The 13,224-nt window shown below is 55.4% G+C and overlaps 6 protein-coding genes across 6 annotated transcripts; 2 read left to right on the top strand and 4 right to left on the bottom strand.

Moving 5' to 3' along the window:
- Nucleotides 1-607: 607 nt before the first annotated feature.
- Nucleotides 608-2,417, bottom strand: L226DRAFT_375597 (uncharacterized protein). The gene is made up of 6 exons (XM_067674347.1): nucleotides 1,585-2,417; nucleotides 1,373-1,528; nucleotides 1,279-1,312; nucleotides 1,191-1,222; nucleotides 1,032-1,131; nucleotides 608-979 (listed from the first exon to the last, which is right to left on the bottom strand). Exons 1-6 carry the CDS (start codon nucleotides 2,379-2,381, stop codon nucleotides 728-730), a joined length of 1,371 nt encoding a protein of 456 aa, XP_067536977.1. The 5' UTR covers nucleotides 2,382-2,417; the 3' UTR covers nucleotides 608-727.
- A 176-nt stretch (nucleotides 2,418-2,593) lies between these two features.
- On the top strand, nucleotides 2,594-4,452 carry L226DRAFT_484094 (DnaJ-domain-containing protein). Its single transcript, XM_067677040.1, has 5 exons — nucleotides 2,594-3,181; nucleotides 3,240-3,300; nucleotides 3,358-3,387; nucleotides 3,438-3,656; nucleotides 3,708-4,452. The coding sequence occupies exons 1-5, from the start codon at nucleotides 2,708-2,710 to the stop codon at nucleotides 4,253-4,255; spliced, it is 1,332 nt and encodes a 443-aa protein (XP_067536976.1). The 5' UTR covers nucleotides 2,594-2,707; the 3' UTR covers nucleotides 4,256-4,452.
- On the bottom strand, nucleotides 4,293-6,139 carry L226DRAFT_533512 (uncharacterized protein). Its single transcript, XM_067680470.1, has 4 exons — nucleotides 5,809-6,139; nucleotides 5,662-5,721; nucleotides 4,516-5,597; nucleotides 4,293-4,459 (listed from the first exon to the last, which is right to left on the bottom strand). Exons 1-4 carry the CDS (start codon nucleotides 6,055-6,057, stop codon nucleotides 4,423-4,425), a joined length of 1,428 nt encoding a protein of 475 aa, XP_067536975.1. The 5' UTR covers nucleotides 6,058-6,139; the 3' UTR covers nucleotides 4,293-4,422.
- Nucleotides 6,140-7,182: 1,043 nt separating this feature from the next.
- Nucleotides 7,183-9,003, bottom strand: L226DRAFT_460259 (protein phosphatase 2A regulatory B subunit; the record flags this gene model as incomplete). The annotated part of the gene is made up of 8 exons (XM_067675577.1): nucleotides 7,183-7,224; nucleotides 7,286-7,538; nucleotides 7,636-7,897; nucleotides 7,952-8,116; nucleotides 8,169-8,462; nucleotides 8,521-8,671; nucleotides 8,748-8,845; nucleotides 8,919-9,003. The coding sequence occupies 8 exons, from the start codon at nucleotides 9,001-9,003 to the stop codon at nucleotides 7,183-7,185; spliced, it is 1,350 nt and encodes a 449-aa protein (XP_067536974.1).
- Nucleotides 9,004-9,228: 225 nt separating this feature from the next.
- L226DRAFT_611788 (uncharacterized protein) lies at nucleotides 9,229-9,955 on the top strand (the record flags this gene model as incomplete). The annotated part of the gene is made up of 3 exons (XM_067686315.1): nucleotides 9,229-9,458; nucleotides 9,516-9,538; nucleotides 9,651-9,955. 3 exons carry the CDS (start codon nucleotides 9,229-9,231, stop codon nucleotides 9,704-9,706), a joined length of 309 nt encoding a protein of 102 aa, XP_067536973.1. The 3' UTR covers nucleotides 9,707-9,955.
- Nucleotides 9,956-10,445: 490 nt separating this feature from the next.
- On the bottom strand, nucleotides 10,446-12,325 carry L226DRAFT_460414 (beta-lactamase/transpeptidase-like protein; the record flags this gene model as incomplete). Its single annotated transcript, XM_067675589.1, has 5 exons — nucleotides 10,446-10,947; nucleotides 10,995-11,179; nucleotides 11,232-11,666; nucleotides 11,722-12,084; nucleotides 12,149-12,325. The coding sequence occupies 5 exons, from the start codon at nucleotides 12,323-12,325 to the stop codon at nucleotides 10,446-10,448; spliced, it is 1,662 nt and encodes a 553-aa protein (XP_067536972.1).
- Between the last annotated feature and the right edge of the window lie 899 nt (nucleotides 12,326-13,224).

The raw sequence follows: 13,224 nt of genomic DNA, 5'->3' as shown, positions 1-13,224 counted from the left end.
CGTCTGTTCAAGTTGTTCAATACACGCGGCATGGCTTATCAAAACCAAGCTACAGTCAGAGACACACCCGCGAGGTGCTTCCGTGGGGTGGCAATGGTGAGGCGGAGATGTGTGCAGTCTTGGTAACCATTGTCGACACTGGGGTGAGAAAACCTGTCAGCGGTCAAAGCATTGGACAGGTGCCATTCGATCGTAAGCTAGGGACGGGACTGACATGAGCGTGGGTGTTCGTGTGCGTCAATGTATGCTGTTCATCAAGGTGTATGGCGCCGTGACTACTACTTGGCGGTCAGCCTGAGAGCGGTATACCTACCCGCCCGCTTCACAGCACTAGAGGTCATGACAGATGTCGACTACATGGAGCTCACTACACCTGACTTGTTCCATGGCGCTGTGCGTGTCTCCGTGAGCATTCGTGGAACCCCTGCAATTCAGAGTGAATAACCCACACGGTCGCCGCAACCGACCACTTACGATGTGCCGAGTAGGGTCCGAAGTCCCCATAATTTCTGCGGCCAGCGCGAGTAACACGCAACTGACCCCGTCCTACTTTCATAACCTTCTTTTCCTCCTTGACGCTCGACCGTGCCGCGGGCGTCGTGCGGAGACGCCAACAACAGACGAATTCAAAAGAATCCAGAAGAACTCTATTGCCCCTGGTAGGCCTCCAGGGTGCCTTCGTAACGGCGTCATATACAACGAACGCGGAATTGTCCTAGTCCAGCGCTCAAGCATACGAGCGCACCTTCGAGAACCAGAACGGCCGCTCATTTTTGAGCGCAAGGGGTGTCGCTTCGCCCGTAGCGATGTGAACCGAGTCGTAACCCCGAAAATCGAGCCGGTTCCACCGGCCAAGGGGACGTGAGCGCAACTCCAAAATCATCTGGAATGAATAGCGGGTTTCGTCCGAACCAGGTTCTACGAGCTCATCGATGTGCACTGCCGTACCATCAAGGTACCAGTTGCCAACGTAAAACCCCTGCAAATAGTAAGCAATGAGAGCATGCACAGGAAGAGGACTTAGAACCAACCTTCTTGCGAAGGGTCGGCTTCAAGAGCGGGATGACTTGGGAAGGAGAGAGCTCTTCATTGGCGAGAAGCGACAGCACTTGACCATCCGGGTAGAACCTCCTGCAAATCGGTCAATTAGTAGTTCTGGGATCAGGGTCACAGACACGGACAAAACGCACAGATATCTATAGTAGGTGACAAGGTGGCTATACTGAAGCCGGAAATCAGCATAATTCCGGCACCCGTGCACACTGAGTGAATACATACATTCACCCAGACATTCTCTCCGATACCGTCTCGCCTAATAGTACAACAACGCTTTGTTTATTAGAGACACAATATTGATAGACAATGTACGTACATGTAGTGGCAGACAGCAATATAGAGCCCGTCGCATCGCACACGAGGATGCTCGATGTAGACTCGTCGGAAGTCCATCATGTACTTCAAGACTAACGCGTCAAATTCTTCGTCATCTGAGACTTGGGGAGGCCGGTATATTGTTTGCACTAATGGCCTGCAAAGCGATATGTTATCCAAGGGCAAATTGAGAAGTTGATAGGAATTACTTGCCTCCATAAGGAAGCATCTAAGGTGAGAACGCGGGCCTTGCGGTTTACTCTCGCGAAACGTTCAATAGTTGTGTGGTCCACGAGTCTGAGAACATGCAACAACAACTCGTCGGGCATAGTCTTGATCGGTATCGCCTCCTGCTCATTCTCAGGTTCGAAGCTCAGACGGTCCGGCCATGACGCAACCAATCCCGCCAGCATTCCCGTCACAAACCCATCTCCCCGCGCGCGAGCGACCGGTATCCGCGCAGGACCAATCTCTACGCCTTCAAGCTCGTGTATGAGAGAATCCACCGCGCTGGCGCCTGACCCCGTCTTGTGGTGATGCACTTCATGCGCAGGAGGCCTCGGAGCCGAAGCCATAGCAGCCCTCCTCTGCTGCTGGTCCTCCATAAGATGGTAAGCGCGATCGACGTTAGGATCCATTCTGAAGGCCGTTCGATATAATCGCAGGGCATCGTCGAGCTCGCTCCGCTGTTCATGAAGGACGGCCTTGCGGTACACCTCCACAGCGCGCTGGAGAACAGGGCCCATGGGCGCTGGTGTTGCGTGTGGGCCCAGTCTACGGGCAATTGGAGGGGGAGAGGAAGTTCCATGGGAGGCGCGTCGGTGGCTGGTGTGTGGTTGTGGAAGAGGTTGTATTGGGACTTCGAAGGATGTAGCGGTAGAAGGAGCGGATCCAGCTGCATCCTCGCCTGAAGGGACTTTCTTCTTCGACAGGACCTCTTCAAGCCATTGTTGTCTAAACCGCGCGAGCTCCTCAGACTCTTCTGCGATGCTTGTAGTGGCCGCAGGCATCGTGCGTACAGAGATGGTGGCAGAAGACAAGTACCGGAGCTTTGTAAGGCGAGTCCGATAGCCTGGTACTACTATGTATAACTATTAGTCTTACACAACTAGACACAATTTATTACATAATGTGTTATGGTGGCTTACACTTTGTTATCAGAATAAGTAGAGGAGTTGATGATCCCACAATCAATACTTACCTAGTCTGAAGACGTGTACCTGAGCGGTTCCCTCACTGGTGCCAAGTCGCCTCTCATCTTGACCCTCGACCACGCCCACTCATCGTTTATCTTCCCTCTTCCTGGCTCGTTGCATCTGAATACGCTGCGGAAATTATGGAGAGCAATAAGGACGAGGCCCTCAAGTGCCTCAACATTGCTCAAAAGCACCGTAATGCCGGCAACTACGCCTCCGCCAAGCGATTCTGCCAGAAGTCCCTTACACTCTTCTCCACCGCCGAGGCTGTGAAGCTCCTGGAGATTATCGAGGTCGAGGCGAGCGAGTCAACCACGGAGACCTCGTCGCAAGCAGAGTCAAGTGCAGGTCCCAGCGCTAGCTCGTCGGCAGCTGAAGCGCACCCGTCCGCCGCGGGTGCACGACAGAGGCACCATGCACCAGAGTCTTCGAATGCGGAAGGGAAGGCAAAGGCCAACGGAGGTGCTACGCACGGTGCTCCGAAGAAGAGCTATACCCCAGAAAACCTTGCTGTCGTGAATAGGGTTCGGGCATGCAATGTCACGGAGTACTATGAGATTCTCTCTCTCAAGCGCGATTGCGAAGAGGCGGAGATCAAGAAGGCCTACCGTAAGGTGCGTACTGCATGTTAACTTCATTGTGTCCGCCGCTCAACGGGTACTGCGGGTTTAGCTCGCTCTCGCTCTGCATCCCGACAAGAATGGCGCTCCCGGCGCCGACGAGGCGTTCAAGTGTGAGTTCTTCCGGAAACATCGATCACCACAGCTGTAATTGAGTGATACGTGTCCAGTGGTGTCCAAGGCTTTCCAGGTTCTCTCAGGTGAGTGCTTTGGGCGATATTCATGGATCACATTCTCATGAACGTCACAGACCCGCAAAAGCGAGCGATATACGATGAGCATGGCTCAGACCCCGAGTCGCGTTTCAGCGGAAGGTCGTCACCGGGACCATCATTTGCTCGAGCCGGATTTGGAGGTGGTGGAGGATTCGAGGGCGAGATCAGTCCCGAAGAACTGTTCAACATGTTCTTCGGTGGTGGCATGCAAATGAACGGTGGCTCATTTGGCGGTGGTCCATTTGGCGGTCCAAGTGAGTACTCACAGTCCTCCAACACCGCGCCGGATGCTTATTCGCACGCAGTGTTCACCGCTACCTTCGGTCCTGGTGGGTTCCGGACGACTCGCGTACGCACGAACGGTCGCCAGCAAGAGCGAGCCGCGGCCGCAGAACCGCGGTCAATATGGATGCAACTCTTACCCCTCTTCGTCCTGTTCGCATTTTCCCTCCTCAATGCCCTCCCCAGTCTCTTCAGCACGCCACCAACACCCGATCCCCGTTTCTCCTTCACCCCATCCGCGCGCTACAACGTCGAACGTACGACTGGTGGCCTCAACGTCAAGTATCACGTCAATGCCGCGGAGTTCTCCGGCCATCCTATAGCTGCAGAGCTTGCGCGCAACGAGAACAAACCCGGTCCGCAACTCCGCAAATTCGAAGGCAGCGTCGAGCGTGCATTCACACAAGACCTGTACGCTCAGTGTCAGCGGGGTTTGGACCGGAAACAACGTCAGGAAGATCAGGAAGTTGGGATCTTTGGGCTTGGGACGGACTGGGAGAAAGTGAAGAAGATCCGCGAAGAGCCCATCGAGAGTTGCGACAGACTACGACAAATGGGGCTTCTGAAGTAGGCCATGCTGTTGATGCCCATCGCACGGTCTGCTAGACAGTCACGGCGCTATGTAACTTATGTTATCTGTGCATTGCTTACACTGGATTACATCTATCTGGAAAGATACGCAGTAGGAAGCAGCAAGCCAATTCTCGAGGATATGTTATCAGCGTCGCATTGCTCTCATCATGCCTTGTTCTTCTTGTCCGTATACGCCTTCAGCCTGTACGGTCACTGTCAGAACCTTTACGTAAAGCAAACATACGAAAGCCTACTCACCGTTGATAATCCCTGTCAACTTTGGCTTTCGTATCTTTCTCGCTGCTCCCGCCTGCCCCACCACCACCACCACCACCACCACCGCCCGCCTTCTTCTTCTCCTTCCTCGCCTTCCTCTTCTCAGCCTTCTCAGCCTCCTCGCTCATGGCGATCAAGTCCTTGATCGAGGGCAGCACAGAGGACGCGAGCGGCTGCAACCGAATTGGCCGCTCCTCTTCCTCCATCATCTCACCGTCCTCCCCAGGAGACGGGGGCCTGTGTGGCGACACTGACCTTGTCGCAGACTTGCTGTCGCGTGCCGGAGCTGCCGATGGAGGCGGTGTGGGCTCCCGCTCGTCGTCAGACGTCGCGAGCCATCTGCCTGGACGCGGTGCGCTGCCGTCGCGCAGTTCGCCATCCTCAGACTCACGTATTGGTGGCTTGGAGTCTTCTTCCTCGCTGCCTTCGTCGTCGTCTCCGAGGTCGATACCAGTGTACTCTCCAGCCCCGGCGAAGATGTCAAAGTCCTCATCTATGGGCTCCGGTTCCGGCGCGGGAGGTGGTTTCGTGGTGGACGGGCCTGCAATGGGCGCATCCGCTGCAGCTTCTCGACTACCATGAAGCTGCTCGGAGGGTACCGAAGCTGGTTCTGGTGCCGGGGGAGTATCGGCCGCGACCTTGCGTTTCTTCTTCCTCTCACCATTCTCCTCCGGCTCGCCCGCCTTGACCTTCTTCTTCCGCTTCACCTTGCCTTCCGAACCCTTCTCCGCGCTACCTCCAACCGGCTTGAACCCAATTGGACGGAACTTGCCCGCCTTCTTCGCCTCCTCCAAGGCCTTGTCCGCCTCTGCAGGCGCGGTTGACGCGCTCCCTGCACCCCCAGCGCCGCGCTTGCTCTTCAATTCGCGCAGAATATCTTCCTTCGTGCGCTTCTTGGGCTGCGCAGACGACTCAATGAAGGCCTGCTCGAGGGAGACGTCCTCCGTGGCGGCGGTCTCTGCGGCGACGCGTGCGCGGTTCTGCTCGAGGAGCGCGAAGTCGAGACCTTTCACGAGGACAGTGTGTTGGCTATCTCCGCCTAAATACTTGCGCTGCTCGTCTACCTGCATAAGGATCGTAATTGGGGTGTGAGGGTATGAACTACACGAGATGGAGGGAGACACGTACAACTCTGCGGTCCTCAATCTCTGCATGTCGTCGCTCGAAGTCCTCAGCTAGTGCCTCAACCTAGTACATCATCTGTTAGTCCGCCCGTTCAAATCCAACAATATGTGGCCTGCACACTGAGGTCGTTCCGCAGGCACGCCGACATACCTGAGCAAAGTCATTATTCACCCCCAACCTCCGCTCAGAAGCTCGATCCCTATACTCCTCTTCCTTACTCTTCTTCAGCGTCCGCGGCTTGAACGCGGGCTGTGACGCGTCTACAGTCTTCTGTTTCTTCTTGCCCGGAGCTGTGGCATTCGCCAGGAGAGAACCGCGTACATGTGCAGAAGAGGTAGTAGTGCTGGTAGAGGCAGATTTAGAAGTCTGGAGAAGCTTCCTGAAGGACTCTTGGTCCATGTCGGCGAGGTAGCGATGTCGAGGAGGGACGGTGTCAACTTGAAGTAGGGAGGGTGTCGACTCGAGGAGGGAGAGTCTCGAGGAGTGCCTGCCAGTGCTTCAAGCTGGTTTCAAGATTACTTGAGTTTGTGATTGAGCGGCTAGATCGTCATCGGGGACATATGTGAGGTCATCGCCTACTTACTTAAAGGTATGTACATCTGTTCTCTGTTCGCTGTACAACTGAGCTGGCTACGAAACCGAGCTAACATGCGGGAATTGTTCATGGCCAGCCATTCAACGCTGGACAGAGAGGATGTAAATATTCAGGCCTCTGGCCTCAGCTGAGGTCTCGCATTATGCGTCATCGTCTCAACCTCCGAGCTGGCACGACCAACATCGAGACTTCTCCGAAATATACATTCTTCTCTTCTCTTCTACTTGATAACTACCACCCCCTTCTTCTTTGGTTGTATGTGCGGAATACGGGACATGTAACGGATACGGACGCGAGTGGATGAGCGCGACGTAAGGACGTGAGAGAGACAAGACTCGGAGGAGAGGAGGGGAGGGGAGGGAAATGATACAGAGACGCGAGGGGACGCCGACGAGACGCAATGTCAACCGGGGACCGAGCCAAAGACACGAGAAGACGAGGACGACGAGACATAGAGACATATGTGCATGTGCATGTGCGGGTGCAGTGCATGACGAGGGAAGGGTGCATTGTACGGTACGCAGTACGCTAGAGAGGTCCAATACGTGACACGTGATGGTGCGGATGAGCGACAGTGGCGGCGAGGCGGATTATGCGAGAGTGAGGTAGGGGTGCAGGCCCCCCGGCACGCCGGGTGGCGACGAACAGCGCTGCAGCGCGCATATATAGTAGGTGAGGAACGAGCCGTAGTGTGGAGCGGGGGGAGGGGGACGGAGGAAAAGATGCAGTGTCCGTCTGAAGGTCTCGATATCGCGAATCGTCGGTCTTGGCTCCGCCGGTGATGACAATGCATGTCGTGCAGCGTGAGTATGAAGGTGGTATGCGGCTGGAAACGACATCGGGTAGAGGTTGAAGGGAAATCGGTGGTCGAGGAGAAATGAAGATGACAGGAGCAGGTATGGGGTGACAGGATGGAGGAGAACGCTCGCTTATGCCGCGCTGTACAGGAACAGGTTGTTTGTTGCAGCGATCTGTGATATAGGAAGGGAGCGTCTCGACAACAATCCCATGCAAGAAGTAGGAACAACTCACAGCGATGGTACTCTCCCGTGGATGCCAACTCGCGTGCAGGATCTTCTTGTTGAAGTCCAGCGTCTCGAGCGCCATGTTCTCCCGCAGCCCACCAGATCGCAGGCCGTTCTTCATGCCTGCCTTGTTACCTGGCAAGGGCCCACCAATCTTCTTCGCCTTGAATGCGGACTTGTCGGCTTGCAACACCACGTCGTTCAGAGTCTCGACGTCAAATATGCGGAAGTAGTTGTGGTACGACCCAGTAAGGACATTCCTGACGCGCAAGGTGGAGATAGCCGTCAGCCACCCGATCAAACGTACGGGGCGATAAGGTGTAACGAAGTGCTCGTGCAGGTATAGAAGGCACTCACTTGTCATCGCCACTCCATATACATTCAAACTTGTCGAAGATGCAATCGTTCTCGTAAAGGTCGCAGAGCTTCCCGCGAAGATGGTCGTGGATCGGAATCGTCTTCAGCGGTCTGTTCTCCATGTTGACGTCCCAGATCTTGAGGTTGAGGTAGTCGCGCGACAAGATGTATCGGCCGTCATGGCTGAACTTGACGTCCGAGATGGATGAGATGATCTCGGAGAAGAACGAACGGTTTGTTGGGTCCTCTTCCTCCTCGAACACTGCGCATGGTCAGATGTCAGCGGCACACGATGGCCGATCGAAGTGGAACGCACTCTTTGCATGCTTGTCGCACAACGCTGAATCCCGCATGTCAGCCAGTTTGATGTTGCTCTTCGAACTGCTGTACATGAACAGATTGCAGTGTAGGGGGTGGAACTCGGCAGCAGTGATGACCTCCGTAAGCTCCTCCATGTTAGCAGGTTTGATGTCAACGATGTCTTCGCGTGATTCAGTGATGGGGTCGATGAAGACACCACGACCAGCACTCACTGAAGCTACGGTCACTGATATCCAGGTTCCACAGGTTTATCCGCAGGTCGTCAGCGGAAATGTATGTTTCCTGGTCAGAGTTGACGGATATAGAGTGGATGTGGTATGCGTGGGCATTCGAGTAGACCTTGCGCGGTACCGCAGCAATGATGTTGTCTTGTTGCGTCATCCGGGGCAATCTGAGATGCTGTGTGGACAGGGATGGGGGTAATGATCTCTGGCCATCTATGAGATTGCTCTCGGACACGACTCGCAACTGCTTTTCGAACACTTTCCATAGCTTGATCGTCTTGTCTGTGGCAGAGAGGGATCGGACAAGGGGACTAGGATCACAACAGGTGGCTGTACGCACCGTTGGTCGATAGCAGGAAGTGTGCAGCGTTCTGTCGTTTGCACCACTTGATCTTGTTGATCTTCTCCTCAATCTCGAGTGACTTGAGATAGTCGAACTCTGGTTCGTGCGACTGGAACTCGGTGTAGAACTTGTACTCGCAGGTCTTTTTCTGGGAGACATGCGAGCATAAGCGGTGGCTGGCGAGCAGGGCGCATCAATCACGCGGCAGCGGTGAGGCGACGCACCATCTCATTGCGCTCGAACAAGACGACACGACCCCCCTTGTCTCCGGTCGCAAGATAGTTGCCTGTTGAGTCGAACTCGACGGTGGAGATGATGTCGGCTGAGGGCGGTACGGCATAAGACGCTGGTATGACAGACGGACGAAGTGGCTCCGGAGGAGATGCGCGACATACCCTCTGTGATGTCCTCGACCTCGCCCTTGTCGCCGAAGCATTGTGCGAACCGCCAGCCACCTGAACTAGACGCGTCCTGATCCATTATCGAGAGTTAGAGACGAGGTGCGATGGGGCGTGCGGGGAAGCTGGAGAGAGGGCGTGGCGGGCGAGCGGGATGCTGGGGGAGGGGTGCAGATGATGGTGGGCGAGAGATGGACTCTGGATGGAATAGAATGTAGTGCTCTGGGCCGGATATTTGCCCCGTGTTGGAGTCGATCAAGAGAGTGAGCAGCGGCGAGCCAGGCTGAGGACGCGCACCAGCCTCGCCATGGCCTGTGTACGCCTGTTTGGCCCCTGCCACCGCCCATCCACCCGCCAGGCGCCTGCTCTCCTTCATTCCGACTTCGCCCTCATCCTCGCCGCCGTCGTCGTCGTCGTCTGCCTCCCGCACAACACCACCATGCCCATCGCACCCATCACCGGAAAGCTCAGGAAGCGCTTCTGGCTCGACCTCACCACCGCCCTCGGCCTCGGTGTCAGCGCGGGCTACGCATTCTGGTCAGTTATCCTCCGTTTCTCCTTCACGCGTCATGCGAGCTCACCTCTACCCAACAGGTATGGCGTGCACCTCAAGCGCGGTGAGCACCCCCTTCTTGTCGCGGATCTCATCCACCCCTCCACCGCGCATCCCCACATGCTCTCTGTTATCATCCTTGCAGTCGCTGATGCGCGTCATTTTCTTCCGTACAGTTCAGCGCCAGGAGGAGTTCTACCTGAAGCTCGAGCGGGCCAAGCAGCAGGAGTAATCATTGGAGCGTCATGTAACACGTCCACAATCCATTGCCTTCTCCTTCATCCTTCCCTCGCGCGATCCCAACACAAACGCAAACGTCTCTCTACGCGTCTATGTCGGGTCGCGACCCCTAGCCTGGACCGGACCTGGCGCGTTCTCGGGGTTGCGTCCGTTTGCTATCTCATAGACCATATGCATCCCAGATATGCAATTAATGCATGCACACTGGTTTCTTCATCACAATATGGTTTTGTCCTGGGCTGTTACACCGCGCCAGGTTGTGGATCAGACAAACTCTGCCAGCGCTTATGACTCGCCGCTTCGACGGAAGTGGACCCTCGTTTGGTTGATTCTGACCGCATCTCGCTAAGCATGGGCACAAGCGGTGGGCACTTGACCGTGGCCCTTACCAGTCACTGTGGCCGCTTTGCGGCGCGCGAGCCCCTAAGGCCCTGGTCGGCAGCGTCAACCCCCCAGCGTTGATAGCGCGAAAAGGTGATCGTGGGAGACAGAGCATTGATCAATCGTACGCCAAATCTCGAGGGGTTGATCCCGGGGTTGACGCTGCCGACCAGGGCCTAAGGCCACTTCCTCACCCGCAGGCCAAGTAATTTGATGAGTGCGAGAATATCAGAACAAAGTACCCCATTGCTTGTATGAGTGCGGTGACTAACCGATGACCATCAACTACGCCACTATTCCAGAGTGGAAGTTGAGTCCAAGTGGTTATACACAGCTACGTCGGACCCACATCATATTTTCGCGAACCAAGCATCCGCCGTTCCAGGAATTGCCTTCCTTACCCCAGCATGTCTCTTCCTCGCCTCGACGGCATCCTGGTCATTGAACAGAGCGAAACCTTTCACCTGCTCGCCATCCATCACAAACTCGACCCAACCGTCCGACGTACCCGACTCCGCTGTCTCAAACGCGCTAGTGTTCTTCCCAAAGCCATGCGGAAAGAGCGCCGTGAATGTGATGTTGAAGACGTCGCCCGAGAAGTGCTGCAGGCGGACGTGCGAAGCCCAGATGCTCTTGAAGGCGCTGTACAGGCTATGGTTCGCCGCGGATGGGGAGTCGAGCGTGGCGAAGTCGGCGAGTACGTCTTCGCAGTCGCTCGATGGGCTGAGGGAGGAGCAGAGGGAGATAGGGTTGTATCCAGGGGAACGATACGTTCCGGTATACGCGTGCATACTGAGGGAGGGCGAACGAGCATCCGTCGCTCTCTGTGTGTCTCGTCTTTCTGGTGATGTGCTGTGTGGTGATCAGTATATATTCTGAGCCATACACAGCAAGCATACCTGGTCGTATGAAGAGGCGCAGACACGTTTGCACTGAGTGTATCGCTTAGGATACGCTTGATAATCGCTTCAAGATAGGTGGCTTTCTCGTCTGCATTGGCAAGGATAGAGATTCCGAGGTTGTCTTGAGGCGCGAATCCCGTAAGGATCGAGTAGCCAGGTATTGCGCCACCGTGATACACAGTCTGCAATGCGACGATCAGCGACCAATTCGAACTATAGAACGGCAAGACCAACATTGATACCCCCATGATTCCCCACAAACCACCCCATGCCGTACCCAACGATACCTTCATTGGGCTTCGGTCGCCCAGACGAGATCCAATGCGCAGTGGTCACGGCATCATAGACCTCCTCGGGGAAGATTGTCTCCCCGGAGACCGGGTCGACGCCCTTGTTCAACCACACAGAGAGCCACTTCACCATGTCCTCGGCGCTGGAAATGATCCCGCCGGGTCCGGCCTTGAGGAGCGTCATCTCGTCGTCGAACCAGAACGGGATCAGTCGGCCGTCCTTCGTCCATCTCTCCGTGAGCTTGCCCGAGCGCTGCGCCTCGGACGGCCAGAATGTAGTAGACGACATCCCGAGAGGCTTGAATATCCTCCCGACCACGAAGTCGACGTACGAGCCGTTGGTGTACTGGGAGACAAGGTGTGCCCCAAGCATGAACATCTACGGGCTGCATAAGCCGCCCATTTACATCCTGAGACAAGAGAGTCTGATGTACCTGGTTGTTGTAAGACCATTGCTCTCGGAGCTCATAGCCGGTGCGCAAGCTTCTCATCCTGTGGATAATGGCTTCCGGAGTGTCTCCCGGTGCATATGCGTAGTCATGGCGCGGTAGCCCCGCAACATGCCCCAAGATATCTTTGATCCTGGCCTTCTCTGTAGCCCAGGTGTCTCCACTGATGTCGTGGAGACCCCATCCGAGCTGTTCAGGGAGGAGATCCTTGACCTTGGTCTCGTATTCGAAGCGAGCAACCGCAGCAGGCAAGGGCGTTACATTGCGGCCTTGAGCAAAGTCGTCCATCAGAATCCCGATGGACGTCGCTAGAAAAGCCTTCGAGCACGACGCGAGTCCGAAGAGAGACTGCCACACCAATCAGGGTTAACTGCAAGCCCAAGCCCATATAAAAACCACTAATCGTACGCACGTCTGGACTGAGGTCGTGTCCGTTTCCGTCTTCAGTTTTCCTGCCCCAGGAGCCCAGTTGCACAATCGGCTTCTTATCTTCCCCCAGGCGGACTACTCCGACGGAGATCCCGGGGATGGAACCGTTCTTCATAACCTCCTCGATGAACCCGCCGAACTCCGGCGAGGCCACAGGCATCCATGCTTGAAGCGGAGCTCCTGGAAGCTGTGTCAGAGGTACTTGACTAGCACGGACAGCAACAGCTGCCGCAGAGGCGAGCAAAGCGTAGACCAGCGTCCTAGGCATCATCACAATCCAAAGACCATGGGTGACGCGAGTGGAACCGGCGGGAGATAAGAAGCGTTCCGAACAACAACACTGGCTAATGTGGCTGTGCGACCCCAATCAGAATTTAGTTATCCCGGATAACGACAATCATTAGCCAAAGAATGCTCAGTCAAGAAATGACTAAACTTCTCCCGTACGAACAAAGTACTTTCTCTCTACCAAGAGTCTCCCACTTTCTTCGAAACACCGGACGACACCAGATACTGGTTACTGTCGAACTCGTTCTCGCGGTACAAGTTGGTCAGTCTCATGCACAGGAAACGCTACGCTTGCAAGCCAGCCTCTACTTCTAAGCCGAAGATAGTCGTTCCTATAGAATACGCTTGTTTTGCGGTGCCGAGACCCACTAATCGGCACCACGAGGGTATAATACCGTTAGTTGAGTTGTTGGGCCTCTCCGCTCGTCAATAGGCCCGTCAATCGTCTGCCTATGGGAGATAAGTCAGTCAATCTCCGCATCGTCTTGTCGTGCTTCGAAGAGCGGGCGGCGGTCGGCGAGGTCAGTCATACTCTTGAGAATGTACGAGCCAACTGACCTTGGCTCTGTGCACTGTGCAGTGCATACGATTCTGTTGTCGCATGAGCGATTTGCTCCCGCTCTTAAATCCACAATACGCTGGCTCAAGATACACCGCAACACCCATGCTCATGTACTGGTGACGCATGAGCGACGCCGGCTACTCGGCAATGACAAGGTTCGGGGTCGTTCCTGCCTGACATACGAGTATGTACTTACTTACAGGATACTC

Source organism: Lentinus tigrinus (assembly GCF_003813185.1).
Source record: "Lentinus tigrinus ALCF2SS1-7 unplaced genomic scaffold L226scaffold_8, whole genome shotgun sequence".
Classification (NCBI taxonomy): domain Eukaryota; kingdom Fungi; phylum Basidiomycota; class Agaricomycetes; order Polyporales; family Polyporaceae; genus Lentinus; species Lentinus tigrinus.
This window is presented reverse-complemented; position numbering and strand designations above follow the sequence as displayed.

Excerpts from the sequence above, each read along its gene's own strand:
- L226DRAFT_375597 (XM_067674347.1), bottom strand. The coding sequence starts at position 2,381 with ATGCCTGCGGCCACTACAAGCATCGCAGAAGAGTCTGAGGAGCTCGCG. Across the intron at positions 1,313-1,372 it reads ATTGCTGTCTGCCACTACAT|GCGAGACGGTATCGGAGAGA; the intron begins GTACGTACATTG and ends TTGTACTATTAG. Across the intron at positions 1,223-1,278 it reads GAGAGAATGTCTGGGTGAAT|TATAGCCACCTTGTCACCTA; the intron begins GTATGTATTCAC and ends TTCCGGCTTCAG.
- L226DRAFT_484094 (XM_067677040.1), top strand. The coding sequence starts at position 2,708 with ATGGAGAGCAATAAGGACGAGGCCCTCAAGTGCCTCAACATTGCTCAA. Across the intron at positions 3,182-3,239 it reads TCAAGAAGGCCTACCGTAAG|CTCGCTCTCGCTCTGCATCC; the intron begins GTGCGTACTGCA and ends CTGCGGGTTTAG. Across the intron at positions 3,388-3,437 it reads GGCTTTCCAGGTTCTCTCAG|ACCCGCAAAAGCGAGCGATA; the intron begins GTGAGTGCTTTG and ends TGAACGTCACAG.
- L226DRAFT_533512 (XM_067680470.1), bottom strand. The coding sequence starts at position 6,057 with ATGGACCAAGAGTCCTTCAGGAAGCTTCTCCAGACTTCTAAATCTGCC. Across the intron at positions 5,722-5,808 it reads TGAATAATGACTTTGCTCAG|GTTGAGGCACTAGCTGAGGA; the intron begins GTATGTCGGCGT and ends ATGATGTACTAG. Across the intron at positions 5,598-5,661 it reads AGATTGAGGACCGCAGAGTT|GTAGACGAGCAGCGCAAGTA; the intron begins GTACGTGTCTCC and ends ATCCTTATGCAG.